Here is a 22,038-nt window from a genome sequence, read left to right on the forward strand (position 1 = left end):
TTCCATTTTCTGGAGTTCATTTCAATAAGTATTATTTTCCGTTATCACATGCACAGAGCATTATGCCTTCTTGTTCCCCTCCCGAGTATCCTCCTTTGGACTCACTACATGTGAGTCCTGTAATAAATTATTATGTCCCAATTTATTTTAGGTCTAGCTTCCACATATGAGAGAAAACATGTGCCATTTGTAGAAATAAGATTCTTTCCTGCCCGGGCTGGCTTTGAACTGAAGTCCTCAGATCTCAGCCTCCTGAGTAGTTAGGATTATAGGCATAAGCCATAGACACCTGGCTAAATGCCAGATATTGTTATAAATAATAAAACATACTAATTATATTTCATTGTTATTGCCACATTTTATAATCTTTATAATTTTATAATCTAATCTTTAGGATGTAAAATAGTATCTTGTGGTTTTAACTGTTTGTTTGTAGGGAAGCTTTATTGGGGAAGAACTCGGGGGCTGGTAGTCGCTAAGCAGCCATTCTACTTGAACCATATCGTTAGTCCTTTTCCTTTATTTTATTTTTATCTCGAGTCAGCCTGGACTGCAATCCCCCCTTTTATATTTCTCACATAGCCAAAGTCACAGGATGAATCCCTAGACCTGAATTATTTATTGGTTGAGATGAGAGTCGCTCTCACTTTTTGCCTGGGCTGTCTCAGAACAGCAATGGTCTCTGAGCTCCACCTCAAGAGTAGCTAAGATTACGGACATGAGCCACTGCGGCTGCCTTGAATTTCTCTAACTGGATAACTGAGGATGTTAAATGCTTCATATGTTTATGGTATTTTTATATAGAATACTTGATGAAATATCTGTTTGAGCCTTTTGTCTGTGTCACAAGTCTTTGGTGCAAGTCCTTGGACTTGAAGTCAGTGCCTGGGCATTGTCCCAAACTTTTCTTCTCAAAGCTAATGCTCCAAAACTTGAGTCACAGCTCCAGTGCTGGCTTTTTGGTGGCTAATTGAAGACAAGAATCTCAGAGACTTTTCTCCCTGGGATAGCTTTTAACTGCAATCCTCAGATCTCAACCTCCTGATTAGCTAGAATTACAGGTGAGAGCCACCGGCACCAGCTGTTCAAGGAGACCCTGAGTTCAAGTCCCCAGAACAGCATGAAAATTAAATGAAGTTAAATTCAAGTTTAAACTCACTCTATACATTTGTGTGAGTAGATGGGGTGGGGGGACTGTTTTTGCATGAGTCACATTCTGTTGTCCTTAAAAATAATTTTAAATATTTTGACTTGTAGCAAAACAGTGTGTTTGTTTTAATGATATTTGAGTCTTTCAGATGATCCTCAAGTAAAATAATTATTTAATAATTAAACCAGGGCTGAATGCCTCTCTTAGTGTATCTTACAAAGGGATAAAAAGGTACTAAACAGGGGATGGGAGTTTGGCCTAGTGGTAGAGTGCTTGCCTAACAGGCACAAAGACCCTGGTTCGATTCCTTGGTACCACATACATAGAAAAAAAGCTGGAAGTGGTGCGGTGGCTCAAGTGGTAGAGTGCTAGCCTTGAGAAAGCCCAAGGACAATGCTCAGGCCCTGAGTTCAAGCCCCAGGACTGGCAAAAAAATAAAAATAAAAAAAAAATTTTTAAAGATACTAAACAAGGCCAGAAGAGCAGGCTGCTTTTAAGGTCAAGAACAAACCTCAGCTCTGCCACTTTATGTCTGTGAGCAAGTTACTTATTCCTTCTGTCTCATTAATCATCACAATCACCAAATTGAGTCATACATGACTATTCTCCATCCTGTTTTACAGTTGTGGACAGTGGAATTAACAACCTGGCCAAATTGCACTGAGCAGAGGTGGCTAAGCCATATCACCTGTGCTCTCAAGTTCAGCATAGCCCCTCACAATACAGACATGGAAACTGAGGGAGGCCAGCACAGCACAGCACAATTAGGATTAGAAAAGTGTTGTAAAGTGCTATCAAGTCCAGTTCTGAAGAAATGAAAATAACTTCTCTTCATACCCAGAACACCATCAGTGCCACCCCCCCCCAAGCAATGCCCTTTGTTTGCTGTTACAGGTGAGGTGCATGTAGAGGGACAGGAGCATTTCTACATGGAAACACAAACTATCCTGGTTATCCCCAAAGCAGAAGACAAAGAAATGGTGTTATACCTTGGGACACAGTTTCCAACCCATGTGCAGGTACCGGGATGTTCGGGGAAAGGACGTGATAGGTGGTCATCTCTAAGGATCGTTTGGGCAGAGGGTCTGTGGCTCTGGGCTCCACAGGATAAGATGAATGAGCCCAAGTTCCCATTCCTACCTGCCCCAACCATCGTCTAAGGTACAGTCAGCTCCATGCAAGAGCAGGCATGTCCCAGGGGCTAGAGGAGTAAGCTGGGTACCCACAGCCTGCCATATGCTGTAAGAAACTAGGACAGCATAGAAAGCAACACCACTAACAGAGTTGAGTAGACATTTCTCCAGAGAAGAGATATAACTAATAAAGCAACTGATTAGATGTTCACCATCATCCGTCACTGGGGAAATGCAGCACAAAAACCACAGTGAAAGCTGGCTCACGCCTGTAATCCTCGCAACTCAGAAGGCTGAGATCTGAGGCTCCAGGTCCGAGCAGGGAAGTCTGTGAGAGAACAATTAAGCCTGGAGTAGAGCTCAAGTGGTAGAAAGCTACTGTTGAGCAATAAAGCTTTGGATGGTGCTCAGGCCCTGAGTTTAAGCCCAAGGACTGGCATCAAAAATAGGCTAAGTGCTGGGTGCCAGTGGCTCAGGCCTGTAATCCTAGCTACTCAGGAGGCTGAGATCTGTGGATCAAGGTTCAAAGCCAGCCTGGGTACAAAAGGACCTGATACTCCTATCTCCAATTAATGGAACTTGGCTCAAGGGGTAGGGCAGTAGCCTTGAGCTGAAGAGCTCAGGGACTGCACCCAGGCCTAGTTCAAGCCCCATGACCCACAAAAAAGAAAAAAATAAATGCCAAGAGGACAAAGCCAAGCACAAGGATGACATATTCTACCATTCCATCCATATAATGTGTCTCCAACAAGTAGCTCTAGAGAGACACTGTAGATTCAGGGCAGCCAAGTGCCAGGGGCTGCTGGGGGTAAATAGCCTTTGCTTCATAAGTGTAAAAGCTTCTTTAGGGGATGCTGAAAGTCTTCTAAATTTAGGTTTTAGCTTCTCGGGCTACTGAGTTCCTTTTCTTGGTCAAATGGGAAAGCCAGTCCACTATGAACTGACACTGACACGGCTTTGGGGACTTCCCTGTGTTAGGAATACGTGTCTGCAGCACTGAAGATCCCCAGAAGTAGAATCGCCTGCCACATGAAAAGAGCTGGAGGAGCATTTGGGGGGAAAGTGACCAAGCCTGCTCTGCTGGGAGCCATCAGTGCTGTGGCCGCCCACAAGTAAGAATCACAGGGACCACTGATATGTCAGTGGACTGAGCCGCACAGATGTCATGGGAGGCCTCAGCCCACATCCCACCATTGAGCTCAGCCTTCCATCCAGCTCACATTGGCTACATGGAAGGAAGCCAAAGCCTCAGCCTTAGGAGAGTGAAGTAAAGTGGGAGTTCTGCTGCTGCCTGACTCTGAGCCTCTCACCTCCTCCTCATCCAGGAGGGATATCTAGATGCTAGCAGGGTCATAACTGGTGAACTTTGTAAACTAAACTACCAAAGTGCACTAGGGAATATTGAAGGCTTAACTTTACCCAAACAAAAAGAAACCACTGTGCAGTACTTGCCAACAAAGGAAAAGGCTGCCCTAGAGGTAGCTGGTGTGCAGAGGCTAAGAACATCCCATCAGAGAGGTCTGAATGGAAGGGGTTGTGCTCAACAGAGCATTGGGTCGCAACCTTTTAGCCTTAAATCCCTTTCTACTGGGTACTGGTGGCTCATGCTCATAATTCTAGCTATTCAGTAGGTTGAGACCTGAAGACCACAATTCAAAGCCAGCCCAGGCAGAAAAGTTCATGAATCTTTTTTTTTTTTGCCAGTTCCAGAGCTTGAACTCAGGGCCTAAGCCCTGTCCTTGGGCTTTCTCATGGCTAGAGCTCTACCACTTGACCACTTGAGTCACAGCACCACTTCAGGCTTTTTTTTCTTTTCTTTTCATGTGTAGAGGGGTTACAGTTATATTTGCCAGATAGAAGGTGCGTTATTTCTCACACATTGATACCCCTCTCATGTTTTTGTCCCCACTTCTCTCCCCCTACTCCCTCCCCTAATCTTTTTCCCCTCCTATTTCAAATAAGCAAATAAGCATATGTAAAATATACCAAGTCAGATACTGTAACAATATGAGATTAGCCAAAGGGCAGCACAAAAGAAGAGAAAAAAAATAGTACATTAAGAACAACAGTCACTCATTATTAAGCTCTTCAGGCTTTTTCTATGTATGTGGTACCAAGGAATCAAACTTGGGTCTTCATGCATGCTAGGCAAGTGCTCTACCACTAGGCCACACTCCTGGTCCTCCATGAAACTTTTATCTCCAGTTAACCACCACCAAAAATCCAGAAGTGGAAGTATAGCCCAAGTGGTAGAACTCCAGCCTTGAGTGACACCGCCAAGTGTGAAAGGCTATGAGTTCAAGCTTCAATGTGTACACACACACACACCAAAAAGATTCCTTTTCTGGTAACATGTTAATATTTCACCTACTGTCTCAAGGTAAAATTCAAAGTAAAAGAACTTATTCATACGGCAATATGACCATGAAACACCTTAATGCAATGTAAAAATAAATAATAAAGGAAAATTATAATATATCATTTCAATAGGTAAATATTCAGGGTTGACTAAATTAGAAAATTAGGGGCTTCTTTAAATTTAATGTCATGCGTGCTTCCAAAGGTAAGGCATGAAAGTCACTAAGCCAATTTACTTCAGGTCCCCTTCTCCCAGCTCCATGTTTGGACAGCATTCCGAAGTACATGGCATCCTAACAGAGTCATTTCCCATAGGACTGGCCGCCCAATCCGCTTCATCCTAGAACGTGGTGATGACATGCTGATAACCGCTGGTCGCCACCCCCTCCTGGGAAAATACAAAGTGAGTGTTGCGAGCAGGAAGTCCAACCCTCCATCCCAAATCAACAGTAAAGACAGTTACTAAATGTCACACCTCTTGAATGGGGTGGTGATTAGATGCTGCCTAAAACCAGGCAGAGTCTTCTGTTGGGCACTGTTCTCAGTGCTTCTCTATAGAGTGCCACTTCCAGTCATATTCTTAGGCTAATCAGACATGTGTGCGTGTGCTGCACAGCCGGCTACACAGAACAACCATTGATAGTGTTGTCTCCCTTGTGATCATGTGGCAGATCGGGTTCATGAACAATGGAGAGATCAAAGCTGCTGATGTTGAATACTACACCAATGGCGGATGCACTCCTGATGAATCAGACTTGGTAAAGGAGAACTGCACATTTTCCAGGCCTTACCCGGGGAGCTGTGTGCCAATCCTTTTATGAATTTGGTCATATGTTTTTTATGAATTTTATCATCTAGATTAGAAAAGTGCTGTGAAGGGTCTTGGCTACATTTCAGTTATGTGGTTTTGAATATCAGATGGAGGTGAAGCTTTGTTTTATTTTTGCTTTACTTCAGGTGATACAGTTTATTGTGCTGAAATCTGAAAATGCATACAGCATTCCAAACTTCCGCTGCCGAGGTAGGCCTTGCAAAACCAATTTGCCATCCAATACGGCCTTCCGAGGATTTGGCTTCCCTCAGGCAACGGTGGTGGTAGAAGCCTACATAACTGCTGTGGCGGCACAGTGTAACTTACTCCCGGAAGAGGTAAACAGTCAGAATGCCTGGGTGAAACGCTGGTATCTGTTCATCTATCTTCACCTCCTACACCGTATATTATATCCACTTCTGTGTGGTTTCAAAAAATATATATATGGTCTGTGATTAGGTTTTGCTGTTGTGGTGCAGTCAACTACAAAGCCTAGTCATTTCAGCAATAATATCTCTTATGGGTTCAGGAGCTAGCTAAAGCACTCGCAGTCTGGGCTTGCTCACCTGGAACTTTCTGCTTTAAGATGGTTTCATTGGTGCATCTTGGTGTTATCTGGCTGGTTGTCTAAAGTATCTCAGCTGGCAAGAAGTCTGTTTTGCTATGTCTCTCATCCTGTAGGACCGCTATTGTGGTGAGGGTCACAGAGTCACAGAGTGGCAAGAATGCTGCATGCCCAAAGGCACAATCACTTTTCAAGTATCTGTGTGTATTATTATGTAGGGTGGTATGGACCAGCTCACAAGACTAATCACAGGATTAGTATGAAACCATTCTAGGGCAGAAAGAGAGGGAAATAGTCATAGTGACTGGTGCAATCACTGTACCAAAATTCAAGACTTTGGAAAGCTAATTTGAGAAGGTTTATGAAGAAAAGGATTTTGAAGCTGCACACCAGTGGCACATACCTGTAATCCTAGCTACTCAGGAGCAGGCTGAGATCTGAGTTCAAAGCCAGCCCAGGCAGAGAAGTTCATGAGACTCTTACCTCAGTAAGAGTAAAAAGCCATGAGTGGAGGTATGGCCCCAGTGGCAGAATACTATCCTTGAGTGAAAAAGTCAAGCAAGAGCAAGACACCCTGAATTCAAACCTCAGTAGAGACACCAAAAAGAAAAAGAGTAAAGAACAGAAAAAAAGTATCTTGAATCCAGAGAATTTTGTCTTGTCATTAATAATTACTCCTGATATCTCCCCAGCTTATTATTAATTAAACATACTTCATCAATACCACAGAATACATGAAGTATTTAGTAGCAATTTCTATTGCTAGTCTCGTTATAATTTCATTGTTAGACAAGTCCACTTGTGCTGGTGTATGTGTGCCATCTGAATAGCTGCTTCTTTCTTTAGAAAGTTTCTCTATATCAAACATTTAACAAGAATACATACTTCCTATGCAGCCATCCTTTAAAAAAATCCTTTTTATTTTCTACCTTTCAGGTCAGAGAAATAAACATGTATAAGAAAATTAGCAAAACTGCCTACAATCAGACATTTAATCCAGAGCCCCTGAGAAGATGCTGGAAAGATTGCCTGGAGAAATCTTCATTTTATGCTAGGAAACAAGCTGCAGAGGAATTTAACAAGAAGAATTACTGGAAGAAGAGAGGGCTTGCTGTCATGCCCATGAAGTATACCATTGGGATTCCTATAGCCTTCTATAATCAGGTGAGGTGAGGACGTGTGTCTTCTCTCAACAGCTCTTTTCCTGGTGACTTCCTGGTGGAAAACAAGCATGGGCTAGGAATGTAGCTCAGTGGTAGAAAGAAAGAAAGCAGGGCACACTGGCTCATACCTGTAATCTTAGCTACTCATAAGGCTGAGATCTGAAGATCCAGGTTCAAAACCAGCCTGGGCACTTAAGTCCATGAGACTCTTATCTCCAATTAATCAGTAAAAAAAAGAGAAGTGGGGCTGTGGCTCCAGGGGTAGGGTGGTAGCCTTGAACTGAAAAGCTTAGGGACTGCGCCCAGGCCCAGCGTTCAAGCCCCATGACCCACATAAAAAAAAAAAAGGAAGGAAGGAAGGAAGGAAGGAAGGAAGGAAAGAAGGAAGGAAGGAAAGAGGGGGGCAGCAATTGTGTGCCATCAGGGCCATGGCATCTGAGGACTCAAAAGAAAAGGGGACAGCCAACCTAAAAGACAGACAATAGCAGTTACTCAGCAAAGGTAGCCTGACATCATTTTCAAGGACTGGGCTCAGGTTAGAAACTGGAATCTACACTTCGTCACACTCAGGGCAGCTGTGTTTAACCTTCCTCCCTGTCTAGTCTCCCATGTACAAAGCAAACAATTTTGATGAAATCAGTGGATCTCAAACCTGACTAACTATCAACATCACCTGAGAATTTTTAAAAATGGATATTTAAACTGAGCTTGGTGATTCATGAAATCCCAGCTCCTCAAGAGTCAGAGACTGGAAGGGTCATCGATCAAGGTCAGTCTGGAGAAAAAGTTAACTAGACCCAACAAGTCAGATGTAGTGTTCTGTGTCTATGATCTCAGCTACTAGATAGTAAAAGTAGGAGGATAGAGATCCAAGGCTGGTCCCAGGCAAAAATGTAAGACCCTATCTGGAAAAAAAAAATAACTAAAGCAAAAAGGACTGGAGGCATGGGTCACATGATAGAGCAGCTGCCTAGCAAGCACAAAGCTGAGTTCAAGCTCCAGTACCCTTCAGACTTCACCTCCAGCCTGTCACTGAATTCAAATGCTTAGAATGAAGCAGGTTCACATGAATACACATGCACACACACACACACACACACACACACACACACATACACACACACACACACACACACACACAGCATGATTCTGAAGAAAAAGAAAAAGAAAACAAACAAAAAGAAAAGTGTCTGGAAACTATAAAACATCTCAAGGTTCTTCCACATCCTCTAGAAGTTGTGTCTAGGGATTTACTCATGCAGGGTCCATTTGCTTTCAATTAATTTTAATGCCTGGAGAAGAAAGAATAAGTCCCATGCGGTTTGGGGCTTTGAGAAGACAACACAAGGACTCTAGGAAACAATCGGAAGGAAGATGACTACATGTATATATCTACCTTGATGGTTGTCAAGTCTAGGGTTTCTGTAACCAACAAGCATAGTTCTCTCCTCCAGAATAACAAACAAGAAATTGGTTCAATGAAGCAAAATTGTTCACCCAGCAACCCTGGCTCCACTCACAGTAGTATTTGGCTATCTCCATTTCCAAATTGATGTTATAATTGCAATTATTTCTCCAGGCGGCAGCTCTAGTCCACATCTATCTGGATGGCTCTGTCTTGGTGACACATGGCGGCTGTGAACTGGGACAAGGCCTACACACCAAAATGATTCAGGTGAGACAAGTGTATGTGCCATCACTGTGGAAGTCAGTGTACTAGCTGTTTGCTTGCTGAGCAGGAGAAATACCATCACACTAAGTACATAAGTCAAATGGTAGACTCATCTTGGTTTTTAGGAATGCAAAAATATAGGAAATGGATGGGGGAAGTAGGGTGTTAGAAATATGCTATATTGTTTCTTCTGCTTATGAAAGAACCAAGTATATAAGTCTGCTAAAAAAAAAGCATGATTCCAGTTTTCAAAGATAAAATATTTATCTCAGCCAGGTGTGGTGGTTCACGCCTGTAATCCTAGCTACTCAGGAGGCTGGGATCTGAGGATCATGGTTCAAATCCAGGCCAGGCACTAAAGACCCTGAAACTCTTATTAACCACTAGAAAACCAAAAGTGGTGCTATGGCTCAAGGGATAGGGTGGTAGCCTTGAGCTGAAGAGCTCTGGGACAGAACCCAGGCTCAGAATTCAAGCCCCACAATAGACAAATATAGATATAGATAGATATAGATATAGATATAGATATAGATATGCAATTCAAGTCCTCAGTTAGAACTAAATGTGGCTGGCCGGGCATGATGGGCTCATGCCTGTAATCCCAGCTACTTTGGGAGGCAGAAACAGTAGCATCATGAGTGAAGGCAAAGGTTAACAAAACCCTGTCTCAAAGAACAAGCAGGAAAGGGAAAGTGAAAACAAGATTGGGAGGGGGTCAGGGGAGGGAAATGGGGACAAAAACATGAGAAGGGGTATAAATGTGGGAGAAGTAATGAACCTACTACCTGACAAATGTAACTGTAACCCCTCTATATATTATCTCAACAATAAAAAAAAACTGAAGTCACACACACACACACACACACACACACACACACACACGAGAACAAGCAAGGTATGTGAGGTAGCTCTTGCCTGTAATCCCTACTACTCAGAGAGTAGAAGTAGTAGCATCACAATTTGAGGCCTGGGCAATGGTACAGAATCCTATATAAAATAATAATAATAATAATAATAATAATATAAACTAAGCAAAATGGGGCAAAAGTGGGACTCAAATATAAGCACAAGATCCAGTATCCAACCCCTGGTACTACCTTGCTGTCCCTAAAAAGGTAACAAAAAAACAAATATGTATAATAGGATGAAAACATAATCTGCTTAAGAACTCATTCACAGGATAGGCTGCTCTGTGTATTTATTCAAAGTATCTCCCTAATTCTGTTGAAATAACAAAAGGTTATTATGGGACAAAATGTCCCTTCTTTTAATATGAAGTTATAATTTATGCAAAATGATGTTGAATAAAATTTGTATAGGAAACAAAAGCCTCACTCTTAGTGAGAGACAGAACATTATTTAACAGTATTCTTGGAATTTGAAAACCACAAAACTCCACAGGGAAACTGGCACCAGTAGACCAAGGCTATAATGCTGTCTGCTCAGGAAGCTGCGATCTGAGGATCACAGTTTGAAACCAGTTACAGCTGAGAAATCCATAAGAATCTTAGCTCCACTTAAGCAGCAAAAATCAGGAAGAGGAGGTGTTGCTCAAGTGATAGTACCCAGTCCTTGAGTAGAAAAACTATGCAAGAGCAAGAGGCCCTGGGTTCAAACCCCAGTACCAGCACACACAAAAAGCCACAACAGCTCCCTAGGGACTACTTGGCACAAGCTGTACTTCCTTATGACCAAACCCCCATCCCTGTAAAATTTCCCATGAGAGACACACCTGTTCAATCACCTATAACCATAAATTAGAGCTGTGAGACCAACACCTCCAGGTTGCCTGCATGTGTCCCCCAAACCATCCATCCCCTAAGTGGTCATACTGTCACACAACTTCCATGAAAACAGCATTAGAGAAAGCCCAGAGCAGCTGAGCCTGACACCTGGCTCCAAAAAAGAGTGTGCCATTTAAAACCCAGCTGCAGGGTTTGCCTGTAGCAGCATGGTCAGGCTTCCTTCTCAGTAATAAAAGGAATGAACAGAAAAACTTTCCATGAAGACAAGAGCTTAATGTCAGTGACGTGAATAGCGTTTGTCCTTGGCTTCTGCAGGTGGCGAGTCGAGAACTGAACATCCCCTCATCATACATTCACCTGTCGGAAACAGACACCACCACCGTGCCCAACGCCGTCTTCACAGCAGGCTCCATGGGGACAGACATCAACGGGAGGGCTGTGCAGGTGACCTTCCTATCAGCTTTCAGTCACCCGAGGACAATGATGGAAGGGGAGGGCGGTGAAACGGGGGCACGTTATCCCACCCTTTCTTCTTCCATGGAAGATAAATGGAGACCAAAAGCGATCAAGTTCTAGGTCCCTTGCTAATTGCTGGTAAAAACCCAGATGCCAAGCAAAATTCACTGATGCTCTAGTTGGTGCTTCTATGGCAGTAGGTTGCGGGTCCATGTTCTGTTGCACATAAAAACTTTCCAGCAGCACCTACATTGTCCAGGGTAAGAGAGGCAGGGAGGCCCCACTCAGGTTCCCCAGGGAGCCTGAGCCAGGCAACTTACCTCTCTGGAAATCCACTTGTCCTTCTCTGAAAAACTAAGGGTCCATGTTTCACCTGGAGGTAGGTCAGAGAAACTGTGAAGTGAAATCACTGCCATCCCTCCCTTCCTAGCCCCACAAACTCCAGAAACCCAGCAATAAAATGACCAGCACTTTAAGAAAAGGGGAGCTCTCAGCCCCCCCCCCCCACATGTGCCCTCCTGGATGTGCTGACTGTGTCTGTTTCACGGGATGATTTTTTTTTCTTTTTCTTTTTGCCAGTCCTGGGGCTTGAGCTCAGGGCCTGGGCACTATGCCTGAGCCTCTTTAGGCTCAAAGCTAGTGCTCCACCACTTGAGCCACAGTACCACACTTTTTTCTGAGTAGTTTATTAAAGTTAAGAGTTTTACTATTTGGATTTTTCCTGCCCAGGCTAGCTTTGAAGAGAAAAAGTCAGATCTCAGCCTCCTGCATAGCTAGCATTACAGATGTGAATCACCAGTGCCTGATACATAGTATGATTATATTCCTAATAATGGGATGTGTTTAAATGGCTTCTCAAAGTACATTAGTTACCCCTGTTCACAGGAGCCATCTTACTGTTCTTCCATAATTGAACTTTCTAAACATACTTCAGATTGCAATATCTGCAACTTCCCAGCTTGAGCCAATAGAAAGAGGATGGGGGGGGCATTCCCCCACTGGCTCTCTATAACTTCTCCCTCAGCCCCAGCCTTCTAGCCAGCAGTTCCAACCCCTGCAGAGCCAGACAAAGGGGGCCATACAAGGAAGAGCCAGCCCAGGTGTCACATGGGTGGCATCCATATGATTTGAGTGGCATTTAATGTGGTCTAGACACATTGCTTCTGAACTTTCCCCGGGCTGCTCTAATATATGCCTTAGAGATGGAGTCTGTGGCTGCAGCCTTTCACGACCTGTCCCAGCCCCAGCCTGAGGCCCAGGCCACCTCCAGACACTTTCTTCTGAGGCATCTCACACCTTGCAAGAAACTCAGATTGGCAGAGACCTTTGAGGGTGTCAAGAGCTAGGTGGGGAGGGGAGTGAGTTACAAGTGGAGATTTATTATTTAATGGTTAGAGGTTTTTTCTACTTGGGATAATGAAAACAATACCATCTCTCAATTAAATTAATGTTGTCGTTCTGAATTTTATTGGGATATACATTGGTTGCAGTCTGTCATTTTGGTTTTTATAGTTGCAAACGAGCTGCTATAACTTTAAGGAGACTCTACTTAGCTTTAGTAGCACATATTTAAACAGCAATATAATAAAAAGAACACGAAGTCAAAGCTGCAGAATCTACAAGAAAGTGGTTATTTTTCCTTTGAAAGAAGTCCATACATGACACAAACTTAAGAAACCCCACAGATGTCTACAAAAATGATGGCCCTCATGAAAACAAATTCAAATAGTTAAACATCTCACTCTTCCTTGTGCTTGTGTTTTTGATGTCACCTCCAATGTTTATTTTTAGAATGCCTGCCAGATTCTTAAGGAACGTCTTCAGCCTATCATCAGGAAAAATCCTGAAGGAAAATGGGAAGAGTGGGTGAGTCTTATTCTGGCTATGTGGCTTGAACTTTAGAATGCCTGCCTGGCAAACACAAGGCCCTGAGTTCAAACCTCAGTTCCACAAAAGAATGAAGGAGAGAGAAAAAAGACAAAGAAAGAGAGAGGAAGGAGGGAGGGAGGGAAGGAGAGAAGGCGAGTAAGAAGAGGGGAAGGAAATGAAAAGTGAAGGAAATGAAAAGGAAAGCCAAAGGGAGGAGAGAGGAGGATAGGAGAAGGCAGGGGAGGAAGGAAGAAAGGAGGGACTGCTTGACAGGCAGTGTCCATTCAAGAATGGTCAAATATTAGCAGTTACTTACAATTTTTCCAGAAAAGTCAAATAGATTATGTTCATTGATGTCTGACCTATTTCAGAGCTTGAGTTCATAGAGTTAAAGAACAGTGTTCTCATGCCATACCCACTTAGGGCTGCTCCCCTGTTTGTGCTTCATAAGAGCCTCAGGTTTTTGTATTCTCATCTGTGCAATGGAGATAATCGCAGACCTAAGTGCACAGGATTGCTCTAATTACACATTCATATGATATACAAATCATATATAATTACAGTCTACATAAATTATATAAATGTATAGTTCCTATATCAATATATAATTGCATTTATATAGAACAGCACCTATTATATTTGTATATAATATTATACATTGCTGTTATATTACATTTACTACCATTATTATTATCCCCCTACTCAGTCTCTAGGTGACAAAATCCACAGTGAAATAGCAGATAAAGATGGGTGGAAACTAAATCAGGGTGAAAATAGACACGTCTGAATATATCTCAGCCCTCTCTCTAATTTAAAAATCCCCACGACGTGAAAAGCAGTCAACATTTTAGACTATGCAACTCAATATAGAGAGTCCCAGAGCAAGCCAGGCACTACTCTGCAGACCCTCCTTATAAAGCAGGTCCCATAGCTTGGAGACAGGCCACAGAACTGGGTGTAAGCAAGGAGCAAGCCCAGCATGGAAGGCATTTTTTATTACGTTAGCTGAATTTGGGTCTTTATAACTAATCATCTCTTTCAGATTGCAAAAGCCTTTGAAGAATCCATCAGCCTCTCAGCTACTGGATATTTCAAGTATGGACTGTTTTTCCTCAGCCTTATGTCATACGTGGGCAGGGGTGATCATTGGCTCCCTCGAAGTGAAGGAGGAAATGAGGAAGGAAGATTGGGAGCAGTGGAATGATGCAGAGCCTTCTGGGACAGCAGCCATTTATCAGCCAAAAAAGATGATAGCTACCTACGCTACTTTCCCCACTCCAGCACCTGGGAATACCTCACACCTATCTGCTCTGGAGTCTGCTGTGGTCCTCTTGTATCGCTGGTCCCAAAATTCCTCTAGGGAAAATGGAAGCAGGCCTCCCACCACGGGGCGGGAATGCTGTCTGCAGTCCTTCTCTAAGACCCCACATATGGGATAAAAGACCACTAGTGGGATAACATCTGTCTTTCCACTGCTGACCTTTCTTCTCAGGGGCTATCAGACGTATATGGACTGGGAGAAGGAGGAAGGCAACCCATACCCCTATTTCGTTTATGGAGCCTCCTGTTCTGAGGTTGAGGTGGACTGTCTGACCGGGGCTCATAAGGTAGCGTGACCTTTGCACATGCCACCTTCACCATGGATGTGGCTTCTCTGCTGTAAATAATAATGAACTTGTTCTTTCCCATAGCAAAACCAGATTTTAGAAAAATCTATTTTAAATAAATAGGGTTGTCCATTGTGTATTTGTTTCTCTTGGCGCAGCACCTCAGGACTGACATCTTCATGGATGCTGCTTTCAGCATAAACCCAGCCGTGGACATTGGACAGGTACATAATTCCAGAATCTTCCCATGAGGACTCTGACCAAACCCATTTCTTAGCTAGTCTTTCCAAATGCTGTTTTCCAGCATCCTCCAAACCTTCTCTCTGTTTCATGCAGAGCACTCGCATAGATTCTATATGTGGATATTATGTATGTACATGTATACATTTCATGCACACACATAAACTACTAAAAGAAAATGTAGGGATACATATGACTTCTTCTGTGTTTTCTGTGCCTTATAGTAGTTCTTTAATAAAAACTATGTTCATAATTGGAACATGAGAGGGGAGTTCAACAAGGAAAATACCTTGGCTCCCCACAAGGTGTGTGTGTTCAAGGCATTTGGGAACATCCAAAAAGCTTCAGAGAAGCGGACATTCTTCATGGGAAGTACACAGAGTGGATAGGAATTTGCCAGGTAAGCAAGCAGAGGTGGGCAAGGGTGAAAAGAATCAGAGGACATCAGGTTTACAAACACTTGAAGGTGAGAAAGAACCTGGTGGGTCTTGGAATTTGATTGGTCAAGCATCAGAAATGTGAGGTGCCTAAAGGATAGGGACAGATGAGGAAAGAGGCACTCGTTCTTAGAAGACTCTTTGTAATATAGTGTAGTAACTTCAAGAATGACTTCTATTCACACTAGGCAAGTTATTCAAGCAGGGTCATCCATTTCTTGCTATTTTTCCCCCCATAGATTGAAGGAGCATTTATCCAAGGCATGGGATTTTATACCATTGAAGAACTGAAATACTCCCCAGAAGGTGTACTTTACTCTCGGGGTCCAGATGACTACAAAATCCCCACTGTCACTGAGATTCCAAAAGAATTCTATGTCACTTTGGTACATTCAAGAAATCCCATAGCCATCTACTCATCCAAGGTAAGAATGCAAGGTCTCTGTATCAGTCAGCTTGAGATACTGTAACAAAACACCACACACTGGGAAGCTTAGAGATTTATTTTCTCACAAGTCTGGTTTCTGAAAGTCTGAGATGGAGATTTTGGTGGAATTGGTTTTATCCTTGGCTTTTAGAAGGTCATTTTCTCCTTGTTCCTTCACCAAATCTTCCCATTCCATTCTCTGTGTCCTAGTCTCCTCTCCTAAGGACACCAGTCACATTAGAGGAGGGCCTACACAATGAGCTCATTTAATTTAAGACCTTTAAAAAGATTTAATTACTTTTTTAAAGACTCCATCTATAAACATAGTCACATTCTAAGGCCCTGGGGTACAGACTTCAAAAAAATGAATTTAAGAAAACGCAAATTCACTCTACCGCAATTTATTCTCTCCAGACTTTCTGATATATTCCCCCTCCTTTGAACTGCAAATCCCAAGAGGGGAAAGGAACAGGAAAGGCAAGCATATAACAAAGTAATTCTCACTGCCTCTGAAACCTGAGTAAGGCTTTCACTCTTTACAGAGACATATTACAAGGTACCTCAACCTTGTAATCCTAAGTACTGGGGAAGCTAAGATCAGAGGATCCTGTTCAAAGTTAGCCCAAACAGGAAAGTCCATGAGACTCTTATCTCCAATTAGCTACCCTTTCCTGCACCCAAATAAAAGCCAGAAATGGAACTGTGGCTCAAATGGTAGGCAACAGCCTTGAGTGGGAAAGTTCCCACCCAGGCCTGGAGTTTAAGCCCCAGGATTGGCACCAAAAAAAAAAAAAAAAAAAGGTACCAGATGAAATCAAACAGGAAGTAATTGCTGAAGACCTTGGCGCGTTAATCTAAAGGTCATCGGGAGATGAACTCCACTCATCCTGTATACCCTTCCACCCCGTCCCACTTGTCCCCAAAACTCAATTCTGTTCATTTCCCACTCTACACACATACCATCCCCAAATCAGAATGGGTTTTCAGCAACTTTCTCCATGGCTTTTTGCTCTTTCCCCCTGGAACACATGGCATTTAACTGACACACAACACACAGCGTTCTCACATACAAACACAAACAAACCACCATTTCCCCATCTTAAATTCTATCCCAAGCCCATACCTGGCCAGACCCATATTCTTTCAGAGCTTTGGGGAGTCCTTCTCTTTCCTGAGGGTGTGCATGGATGGAAGAAAGTGCTGACTTCCTGTCTAACTGACCTCCCTCCACTTCTGACCAGACTTCAGTGTCTCTAACTGAACATGGGACACAATCCTGCTACTTAAGGTCTAGCTGCCTACCCATCATTTATGCCAAATAGGACACAGGCCTTTTCTCCTTGCCCCAGAAGAGTCCCAGCTTCTCTCTCTGGCTTTTGAAGGCCACAGCCTGGAAGCTGGTTTGTCTTCTTCAAGCCTTTGGCTCATTTCTCATCAAGGCCTGGCCCAGATAACCTTGAGGGAAGAAAGGAGAAATATCATCTCACTGATTGGTGAATTATTCAGAATACAATATCACCTTCACCCTAAAAGAGGGGCAAGTGATCACTCAGGAAAATAAGGAAAAGAGCAACGGCTTCACTATCCTTCAGCTCCACTGCCAATATAGAGGCCATCTTTCTTCTTGTGAATTCAAGACAACTGGTCTGGTGGCTGAGGATGTCGGTCAGCAAGAAAAGCACTTGTTTAGCATATGTGAGGCCCTGGTGTCCATGCCCAGAATCTCAGAACAAGGACACACACACACACACACACACACACACACACACACACACACACACACACACACCAACCCAGACAGACAAATCTAAGAAACTCTTGTCTCCAGTTGGCCAGCAAAAAGCAAAAGCCAGATGTGGATCTATGACTCAATTGGTAGAGTGCCAGCCTTGACTAAGCATGAGGCCTAGTACAAGCACACACACACACGCACACACACGCACACACACACGCACACACACGCACACACACACACACACACACGGTTTGGATTCAGGGTTGGGATATCCTGTTGGGCACTTTCACAAGTTAATCTCATTTAGAAACACACTATCCACAAACCAGTGAGTAGATTCAATTCTGCTAATGTAGATAATCCCCATTCTGGAAATGGTAAGTGTGTGTGTGTGTGTGTGTGTGTGTGTGTGTGTGTGTGTGTGCATGTATATATGTGTAAATTAATCCTGAACAGATCCTGCATTGCTGACCATGTTTTATGCTTCTCTCAGGGATTGGGTGAGGCCGGAATGTTCTTAGGGTCCTCTGTATTGTTCGCCATATATGATGCAGTGACTGCTGCCCGCAGAGAGCGGGGCCTGAACAAGTTCTTTCCCCTGAGCAGCCCAGCAACTCCTGAAATGATCCGGATGTCTTTTCAGGATCAGTTTACTGACATGGTAAGGGAAGTACCCACACTAATTGTCTCTCATATGAACGTGGAGTTCTTGCTGTAGATTTGATACCATGACGTAATTAATTAAGGTTAATCTTTGTCAATGAAAATTCTCATTTGCCCTCACTTACCATTTTCTGTCTGCCTCAAAGCAATGGACGAGTAAACAAACCTTTTCAAATGCTGTTTGGTTTTAGACTCCCCTTAAAAATTACATTGAAACCAGAGATATTGGATAGCATCACTATAGCTACTTGGGAGGCAAAAATCAGGCAGGTCTCAGCTGCCAGATGAAAAAAAAAAGTTAACAAGATTCCACTACAACAAAACTCCCAAAATCCAGACATAGTATCAGTGCCTGTAACCCCATCTACACACATGGTCTGAGGCCAGCCCAGTCCTTTCTGAAATTCCAGTTCTATCAGAAAAAACAAGGATAGAAACGTAGCTCAAGTACTAGAATATCTAACAAAAAAATCTGACCTGGCAAATTATGCGGAAAATATTTGCTAAACAAACTAGTAGAAAGTATTTAAATGACAATATCTGTTTTCTGGGCATACCCCGATATGACTTATAAAAAAGTATACACTAATGGAATACAGTTCCATTTGCCAGATGTTGAAAAGACATCTATAAATATCATCAGAAAACATCCCTCTCTTAAAATGCTTTCTGCAGCTCTAAGTGAGTGTTGAATATAAAATTAGATTTACCTTGAAAACTACAGAGCTTCTGAGTAAGATGCATCTTTATCCAAGCATAAATTTATCAGATAGAGGTAGAGTGGGTAGCTGAGTGGTAGTGTTCATGTTTCCCATTAGAAAGGCCCTAGGTACAGTTCTGTCACCAAAACAGAAAAAACAGGAGCCAGTTATGGTAGTACATGCCTAATAGCCCAGCACTTGGGAGACTGAAGTAGAAACATTACAAATTCGAGACCATCTGAGCTATACAGCAATACCATGGCTCAAAAAACAAAGGTGTGTTTATGTGTGTGTATGTATAAAGATATCTGTGCAAACTGAAGTTTCTGACGAACTGAAACAAATATGAAAATTATATAATGATAAAAATTCACATCTTTAAAATGACATAACATTTTTTCATTTAAAACACTTTATTAATAATATCTCTTCCTTCTTTTGATATTTCTTTAGATTCCCAGAGATGACCCTTCAACATTTCATCCTTGGTCCATCCATGTGTCTTAGTCCTGTGTTTTTCTAGAAAATGAAAGAATATGAGGCTAACAGTAAAAGTCTCAAACCAGACCAAATATAGGTTAGCTCACAGTTCTCAATGGTAGCTTCATCATTTCTTTAATAATTTTCTGTGGCTTAGCTTACTGCGTAACTATATATACACATTTTTTGTTGGTTGTGGGACTTGAACTCTGGGCCTGGGCCCTGTCCCTGAGCTCTTCAGCTCAAGGCTACTACCCTGCCCCTTGAACCATCCCTGAGCTCTTCAGCTCAAGGCTACCATCCTACCCCTTGAGCCACAGCATCACTTCCCAGTTTTCTGGTGGTTAATTGGAGATAAGAGTCTCAAGGATGGACTTTCATGCCCAGGCTGGCTGGCTTTGAACCCATGATCCTCAGATCTCAGCCTCCAGAGTAGCTAGGATTACAAGCATGAGCCAGCACACCGGTTTACATAACTATATTTTAGGATGCAAATTTTCACCAAGCAATATAATGAAACTTAGGATCTGAAATGCTAATTCTGCTTTGCCCAAAATCTACAACCCCGTGATTTTTTTAATGGAAGGGTTTCCATCTACCTGAAATAAGTCAAGGGCATACTTGTCCTTTGCTCTCCAGAGATTTTCTCAAAGTTCAGTGAAACTGTCTACCCTCAAAACTCTTGATTCATGGGCAGGGAGTTTGGCCTAGTGGTAGAGTGCTTGCCTAGCATGACGAAGACCCAGGTTCAATTCCTTGGTACCACATACATAGTAAAAACCAGAAGTAGTGCTGAGGCTCTAGTGGTAGAGTTCTAGCCTTCAGAAAGCCCAAAGACAGTGATCAGGCCCTAAGTTTAAAACCCAGGACTGTCAGAAAAAAAAAAAAACACTCTCAATTCACTCTCTCAAAGCCTGAAATAATACCCGCAATGACTGGCTTTTGTGTGGGAAAATCCCCGATTGACAGTGCTTGCCAATTCTCATGGTGTAAATGCTCCCACACTGGCAAATTCCTAGCTGCTACTTTGAGGATGCTGAATGCAGAGTCAGGAAGAGGTGCTTAAAGTCTGCTCTTGAAAGAGCTGTCTCTAGCACAGCCCTGACACCTCCCAGGCCAGCAGTCCATCAAGAAAGGGTTTGGGAAATAAGCTTCTGGTGCAGGTCAGATAAGATTTGTTCTCAAAGGGTTACATGCTGTAAGTTGGGTCTCTAATCTATCAGAGGCAGGGTCTAGTGAGGTAACTGAGTCGTGACCACTCTTGTAAAGGGGCTGATGCTGTTCTCAAAGTGGGTTTGGTTTTACAGGAGTGGACTAGTTCCCCCAAGAGCTAAGTGTTACAAAATAATGAGCCTGGTTCCTATTCTTCTCTTGGTCCCTTGCACACACTTCCAGGATATGATATGCTAAAATAAATCTCTTTTTCTCTTTAAAGTTCCCAGCCTCATGTTTATTCTTGCTGCAACACAAAATAGACGAAGACACTGTGCAAAGCTTTCCAACACTCTCAAAACCCTTCCTGTTCTCTTTGATTTAGAAATAGCTGTTCTTAGGAATAGCTATTGAGTTTTTTCAGCTAATTTAACAACTGTTTAACCTGCATATCTGACCAGTTTATTTGTTTACTGTGTCTGTACTAGAGCTTGAACTCAGGGGCTGGCTGCTGTCCCTGAGCTTTTGTGCTCAAAGCTAGTGTTCTACCATTTGAGCCACAGATTCACTTGGTGATTGACTGGAGATAAGAGTCTCACAGAGGGGCGGGGAGTTTGGCCTAGTGGTAGAGTGCTTGCCTAGCATGCACGAATACCCAGGTTCGATTCCTCAGTACCACATACACAGAAAAAAGCTGGAAGTGGTGCTGAGGCTCAAGTGGTAGAGCTGTAGCCTTGAGAAAGTCCAAGGACAGTGCTCAGGCCCTGAGCCCAAGCCCAAGACTGGCAAAAAAAAAAAAAGACTCTCACAGACTCTCCTGACTAGATTGACTTCAAACTGTGATCCTCATATCTCAGTCTCCTGAGTAGCAAGCATTGTAATGTTTCTTAGGGGCAGCATGAATTGAGGTTTAGCTGGTTTTGTTCTGATATAGTCTGCTAATCACTATTTTTAAGTGACAGAATTAATTTTACTCACATTTCTTATAAGATTAAATTTGTGGTTTTTTTTCTTCATACCTATTATATTTATTTTATATGTATCCATGTATGATTTAAATAAGATACCATATACATCATATGTTTTACATTGCTTCTGTTCTTTCTTTCCCCCCCTTTCATGTGCAATAATGAGGCTGGACTCAAGCCCTCACATTCTTCCTTTTCTTTCTCAGTCAAGGCTGGTGCTCTACTAGTTGAGCCATACCACTACTGTCTTTTTTTTTTCAGTCATGGAGCTTGAGCTCCTTTTGCTCAAGGCTAGCATTCTACCACTTTGAGCCTCAGAGCTACTTCCAGTTTTCTAGTGGTTAATTGGAGATAAGAGTTTCACAGACTTTCCTTCTGTGGCTGCTTTTAAACCACTATGCTCAGATCTTAGCCTCTGAGTGGCTAGGTTTACAGGCATGAGCCACCAGCACCCAGCCCTTTTCATTTTCCTGTTCCATTCAAGCCATAACTAGTTTCATTTCTCTTCGTTAATTTGCAAGCCCAGCTGTATCAGTAGTTAATCATTGACACTGACTTACAAAGCACTATATTTCTCACTAATATTTGGAAGCAAGACACCAACTATTTTCCTCATAGAAAAAAAGTTTATTCTTTACTGGCCTTCTGCTCCCATATTTCCACCAATAGGTTAATACCCTGGAATCTCTTTTACTTTTCTCCTTTC

General features: G+C 42.7%; 1 protein-coding gene across 1 annotated transcript in view; it reads left to right on the forward strand.

Moving 5' to 3' along the window:
• Positions 1–19,239, forward strand: part of LOC150048611 (aldehyde oxidase 4) — a 57,369-nt gene extending 38,130 nt beyond the window's left edge. Inside the window, exons 21-35 of the mRNA XM_090354355.1 lie at positions 2,045–2,169; positions 3,262–3,395; positions 4,957–5,044; positions 5,313–5,399; positions 5,599–5,790; positions 6,954–7,181; positions 8,760–8,855; positions 10,913–11,041; positions 12,845–12,919; positions 13,965–14,017; positions 14,415–14,529; positions 14,688–14,753; positions 15,446–15,631; positions 17,862–18,029; positions 19,186–19,239. Coding sequence (XP_090210481.1) covers positions 2,045–2,169; positions 3,262–3,395; positions 4,957–5,044; positions 5,313–5,399; positions 5,599–5,790; positions 6,954–7,181; positions 8,760–8,855; positions 10,913–11,041; positions 12,845–12,919; positions 13,965–14,017; positions 14,415–14,529; positions 14,688–14,753; positions 15,446–15,631; positions 17,862–18,029; positions 19,186–19,239 — 1,796 coding nt within the window. The remainder of the gene's footprint in view (positions 1–2,044; positions 2,170–3,261; positions 3,396–4,956; positions 5,045–5,312; positions 5,400–5,598; positions 5,791–6,953; positions 7,182–8,759; positions 8,856–10,912; positions 11,042–12,844; positions 12,920–13,964; positions 14,018–14,414; positions 14,530–14,687; positions 14,754–15,445; positions 15,632–17,861; positions 18,030–19,185) is intronic.
• The last annotated feature ends 2,799 nt before the right edge of the window (positions 19,240–22,038 follow it).

This window comes from Megascapheus bottae, chromosome 21 (genome assembly GCF_031878675.1).
Source record: "Megascapheus bottae isolate mThoBot1 chromosome 21, mThoBot2.hap1, whole genome shotgun sequence".
Lineage (NCBI taxonomy): Eukaryota > Metazoa > Chordata > Mammalia > Rodentia > Geomyidae > Megascapheus > Megascapheus bottae.